Raw genomic sequence first — 6477 nt, forward strand, 5'->3', positions numbered from 1 at the left:
AATTCTATTACTTTCGTATTTTCATCGGATAGTCTAGATAATTCTGCCTATATGTACTCTATGCGTGCTACCGACTTGTGATCGATTTTGATCTGCAGATTATGAAATAGTACTTCAACATACTGATACAATTTAGACTTGTGGTCATCCTATTCTTTGACCAATTATGTCCATCTTTTTATTTCTGATTTGTAACCAATAATCACCAAAAAAAGTAAAAACTGATTCTATTTTATCAATTATGAATTTGCATGTTACTACAACTATACAGTAGTTTAAATTGCTATATTTTGATTTTGTATTGCAATTTCTACTGCATGTTTAAGATAAACACTCATTTATTTGAAATTTTGTCGATATCAAGGTTTCAAAGGTATATTAAGAATTTTTCCTGTGAGCAAAAGGTCAAGAATGTAATGGTTTATATATATAAACAAATGAAATTTGCTACAGCTAAGGATATTGAAAGTAATATATTACATGTTTAGTTCTACGAGTTGATTATATAAGATGGCATTCCTTGGTTCAAATAAGGGTTGAGTAAGGTACATACTTGATCAAAGTATGGTTCGGACTCGATCCGCGTTTGATTCTGACTTGACATGTTAAACTTGAGTGTGAGTCACATTCTATAAAACATATAAGAACTTGTCAAGTAAAAATCAGATATAAAATCAGACTGTTAAATATGAACTATTTGTACGTCGAGTAAAGTTAAGTTAATTAACGACCCTTTAAAAATTTGCTAACAAAATGCATGCATGCTAATGTAAGACTGTTCCTGACGTCGTAAATAAAATCAGCTTCCCTTTCATGAATGTGACCTACTGAATAATGCAATTAGAAATGGGGAATGTGTCAAAGAGATAACAATAGTTATCAAAGGTACCAGGATTATAATTTTGTACGACAGACGCGCATTTCGTCTACATAAGACTCATCAGTGACACTCATATTTAAATATTTATAAAGCCAAACAAGTACAAAGTTGAAGAGCATTGAGGATATATAATTCCAAAAGGCTGTGCCAAATAAGATCTAGGTAATCTACGCCTGGGATAAGAAAATCCTTAATTTTTCGAAAAATTCAAAGTTTTGTAAACAGGCAATTTATAAAAACGCACCCGAAGACTATTTACCGGATTTGTTATAACATGAGTAACACAACGGGTGCTACATGTGGCGCAGGATCTGCTTACCCTTTCGGAACACCTCAGATCACCACTAGTTGTTAGTGGGGTTCGTGTTGCTTATTCTTTAGTTTCCTATGTTGTGTCGTATGTACTATTGTTTGTCTGTTAGTCTTTTTTTTCATTTTTAGCCATGAAGTTGTCAGTTTATTTTCGATTTATGAATTTGACTGTTCCTCTTTTACTGGATTGTAGTAATGTATTATATTTATAAAGCGGATCGTTCATGCCTTTGTTTTTAACTTGTGCATTCAGTCAAACATATTGCAAAGCTCCATGTACGTATATCATTTTACTTCTGTTAAGGTTTGAATTAGTTGTCTCTGTATCTTTTGAAAATGAGTTTCATCAGTGTGAAAGTATAAAAATATTATGAGGCCTAGTAATGCATGATGTATATAGCAATGTCACATTAATAATACATCTCCGTATAAGTTTTAATTCAAAGCAGACGTGTATACATGTACAAACATTTAATAATTTGCGATAATTGTTAATTTTGAGACTGTTGACTTTACACATGAACAATCTAGCCGAACATTAAACACAATCATCAGTTAATCGTTATGTGATACAATTTATGATTACTATTTTGAAATATGCTATTGATTGGTTTAAGAAATATTAAACAATTGCAATAACGTGGTGTTTATGTTTTTGTTTTAATATGTTATCATATGTTATTTAGCTACAATATGTCAACTTGGCATGAGTTTATTGGAGAAGCATAGAACAGCTGACAACCCAAGGACTATAACATATCATAGTCATTTGTATACAGAGTACGTTATAATGCAAACAACAATTACCGTCACCATATGATCCATCTGCCATTTAAGTGACATTTGTTTTTCGGTTAACTTTAACGAAAGAAAGATAGATTCGTATTGACCACTAAATCTTTTTTCTGACACATTATCATTTATATTATATAGCACACAACTTCATTTGTTTCAAAAACATTCATACACATTTGATGTATTTATAATTATATCTTTATATAATAAAACGTTTATGTGTAGTCAAGACTGATTATGTTTAGAATAGCGTTTGAATTAGAAAAAAAGGAAACAATATATGTCACAATAGGAAAAAGAACTTCACACACAAAACAAGGTAAAAACGCAAATGACTATATGACCATTGTCTGCCACCTTAACTGAATTATATAGATTATCCTAAATAATATACATATTATGTCACATGGTCAGTTTGCCAATTAGTAAAATCAGTCAAATCCTCAAATATACTGCTGTATAAATCAAGTTGTAAAAGAAGATTTGAAATGATTGCAAACACTTAACAAACGACCAAAGAACATAGAAATCAACAACGCTAGGTCACCGTACTGCTTTCAACTATGAGCAAGGCCAATACCGCAAAGTCAGTTTTAAGATGCCTCGAAATGACAAATGTTAAACAATTTCTACAATAAAACTAACGTCCTTAATTAAGTACAGAAAATGAACGAAAAACAAATATGTAAAACATCAATAAGCGACAACAACTGAATAACGGGCTCCTAGCTTCGGATAAGCACGTACATACAGAATTTGACGGGGTTAAACATGTTGACGGCATCCCAATCCTCCCCTAACATGGGAAGTAATTTTTAAAACGGGAAAAAAGTATGTTTTAACACAGTATTATTTTGTTCATGCTGACTTCCAAGTTTAACAGATATTTATCCTTTCAAAGCATGGTCCAGCATGATCCTGCTCCACATGTGGCACCCGTCGTGTTGCTTATGTGATAACAAATCCGGTAAATAGTCTCATTAGGTAGGTCACATTCATAAAAGAGAAGGAGATTGTAGTTACGACGTAAGGAAGATATCCGATATCATTTGTGAAACGATTATTCCATAACGGTCAACCAACTCGTGATGGCGTCCGTAAAATTTATGCAGACTTCTTTAACTTTCAGGTATTTCACATCCAATTTTGTATATATATTCTTTATAAAGCACAACCATGTCAGTGTACACTCATGAGCTACAAAAACCTTTAAATAGACTAATCAAGAAGGGATATAGTTCCGATACTGTTGCCAGGTTATTAAAGAATGCATATTTTGGCGTTAATATTGATTCACTTATAGGGTCTTTGACTCGGAACTATTTTTTTTTAAATTTCAGTTCATTCAAATGTTTATGAATTTAGTATGATTCCATTTGTTACGGACTTAGAACGTGTGTTTGTTTAGGGAACAGCAGAAGTATTTGTGGCTTTCGGCTTTATAATGCACTGTGGTGGGGTTGTTGTCTTTTAGACAAATTAAAAAAGTCCAATTCTTAATTTTACTTTTATCGAAGTGTAATTGTGTATAAGAAAACATTCAAAAACTGAAGATAATTGATAGTTTAATTTTATCGTCTATATATGTACAATATAAAAAGAAATATATACAAAGGATATTGAATTGAAGATAACAACATCGAGACAAAACGTAAACAAAATTGAAAATTACACAAAAGCTTATCGTGAGGAAGTCAAAGCAGTCATCAAGACCATTTCTGAAGAGGGCAATTACTGGAAGAAAATAATTTATAAAAAAGTAGATAGTTTGGTAGAGCTAGTACAGGACGAGGAACAGCAAGCATTACACAATATGTCTGCACTAACCAAAATCTATCGTGGAGTTTTCGAAAACTGCCAGCAATTGCAAAAGAACATAAAAGAATTGGAAACAGTAGCAGATGTACCATTGTTACAAAAGCTGAAGAAACTCGATTTGGACAACATAGATCTAAAACAAGTTCAGGAAAGATCTTCTGTGTCATGCAGAAACAAAAAGCATTCACACACAGAAATATACAGCCTATTCGGAGAGTTGCAGTTTCGGTAAGTCATCAATTTTGAGAAAAAGAACTATGGTTTTAAAAATCAGTATGACAAATGTTTTCTTAAATACATAATGTCCTTCTAATTTGAAATTATGACAACAGATAGATAGGGGATATTGAAATGCATAAGTCAAAAATAAACCGACAAACACTGTAATGTATTGAAATTGTTTATCTAAGGTCACTACAGAACTTAATTACTTTAACAGATGCAGACCGTTATAATCGCGTCTTATAATGTGTGTAACTTGTATTAGTTTATCAGTTGTATTAAAACCATGAAACTGTGCAGACGACTTTATTACCTCTTTAGCAATTAGTAACTATTTTATAATGGCGACGAGACAAATTGGATTAACAAATGAACAATTGGATTAATTAATAGTATTGATTAGTTCCATTATGGCATCAGCACTACCTGTGTTTCCACCTTTCAGTGTACATGAAAGTGCAGCTGATCAGCGCTGGAAAAAATGGCCAAAACGACTTCAAAAATTTACTTGTTGGAATGAATATCAAGGATAAAGTGAGACAAAGAGCGTTACATTTGCATTACGCAGGGGAAGAAGTAAATGACATATTTGATACCTTACAAGAAACTGGAGAGGATTACGATACAGCACTTACGAAGCTTACTGAATACTTTGCACCGAAGAAAAACGTTGAATACGAAATATATAAATTCCGTCAGGCAAAGCAAGAAATAATGGATGCGTTTCATACAAAGTTAAGACAATTATCCGTCAACTGTGAATTTAATGATGACAATCGGGAAGTAAAATCTCAAATCGTTCAAGGATGTTCATCTTTAAGACTGAGGAGAAAAGCTTTAAGAGAAGATATGACTTTGGAACAATTGTTATCATCAGCAAGAGCTCTGGAACTATCTGAAAGACAATCAAACGAAATCGAGAACAAAGAAGAGAAACTTGAGACCAACGCTTTACACAAGAAGAGAAATTTTCGGAAAAATCAACCAAGATATTTACAACAAGATAAGCGTCCGGAACAACGTGCGAATGACCAACGTGTGAATCGAAAAAACAAATGTAGGAATTGTGGAGGTGAATTTCCACACCGAGGGAAATGTCCTGCTACTTTTGTAAGAAGCCTAATCACTTTGAGAAGATGTGTAGGTCAAAAAGAAATAATCATACTAAACAATCTTTCAATACGCTAGAGAATTCAGATTTTGAAAACAATTTCGAATGTCAAAGATAGATAGTAGTTCAGATGATGAATATGTTTTCGGACTACAGGCAGAATCGCTAAAAGGAACCATGAATTCTATCAAACGTGAACAACCAAGAATTTGTGTCAAAATCAATGAATCGGACATCAACGTTCTTATCGACACTGGATCAAGTATCAATGTAATTGATGAGGATACCTACAACAGGATGAAGAGAAAACCAAAATTGATAGCTACAAAGACCAAAGTTTTCGCATATGGATCTCATCAAAACTTAGAATTCGTGGGAAAGTTTGACACTGTAATTGAAACGAGAAATAATCTAACACGTGCAACTGTTTATGTTTCTAAAGGGACAAGCGGTAATTTACTGTGTTATGATACGTCATTAGAACTACAGATAATCCCGCAAATATCGAGGCTCTCAACAGGGAACAAACACGATGTTACCAATCATCAACCACTGGAATGTATTTTCAACAATCCAAAATCGAAACCGCCAGCGAGAATTCAAAGATGGAGATTAAGACTGCAAACGTATAATATCGATGTTAAGTACAAATCAAGAAAATCAAATGCCGCAGACTACATGTCAAGACATCCGAATATTAACGAAGCAAATCGAACAGATCATTCCGAGGTAGCAGAAGAATTCGTGAATTATATATCAGAGAACGCAATACCGAAAGCAATGACAAATGAAGAAATTGCATTAGCGTCCGAAGCCGATATGAATATTCAGTATGTTATCAAGGCCTTGAAATCGGGAAACTGGGAAAATTCATATGACAATAAATCTCTTGATACATTTGCTTGTTTAAAGAACGAATTAACGACAGTGAACACAGACAAAGGAGAAATATTGATGCATGATAATAGAATTGTCATTCCGCACAAACTTACAGACCGAGTTATTACATTGGCACACGAAGGTCATCAGGGAATTGTGCGAACAAAACAGTTACTAAGGGAAAAAGTTTATTTTCCTGGTATAGATAAACGTGTAGAAGATACATGTAAAGCTTGTATTCCATGTTTAGCAGCTACGCCAAAGAAAACTTTTGAACCGTTAGCTATGTCAGAACTACCAGAGGCACCATGGACATATCTTAGCATGGATTTCTGTGGACCATTTTCTAGTGGACATTATCTCATGGTGATAATGGATGAGTATTCACGATATCCAGTTGTAGAAACACTAACAACAATTTCTGCAAAAGCGGTTATACCACTACTTGACAAAGTATTTT

The 6477-nt window shown here is 33.3% G+C and overlaps 1 protein-coding gene across 1 annotated transcript; it reads left to right on the forward strand.

The window, feature by feature from the left end:
- The first annotated feature begins 4477 nt into the window (after positions 1–4477).
- LOC139484344 (uncharacterized) lies at positions 4478–5215 on the forward strand. Its single transcript, XM_071268083.1, has one exon. The coding sequence runs from the start codon at positions 4478–4480 to the stop codon at positions 5213–5215; it is 738 nt and encodes a 245-aa protein (XP_071124184.1).
- Positions 5216–6477: the final 1262 nt, after the last annotated feature.

The sequence above is a fragment of the Mytilus edulis genome, chromosome 8 (assembly GCF_963676685.1).
Source record: "Mytilus edulis chromosome 8, xbMytEdul2.2, whole genome shotgun sequence".
Lineage (NCBI taxonomy): Eukaryota > Metazoa > Mollusca > Bivalvia > Mytilida > Mytilidae > Mytilus > Mytilus edulis.

Excerpts from the sequence above, each read along its gene's own strand:
- LOC139484344 (XM_071268083.1), top strand. The coding sequence starts at position 4,478 with ATGAAAGTGCAGCTGATCAGCGCTGGAAAAAATGGCCAAAACGACTTC.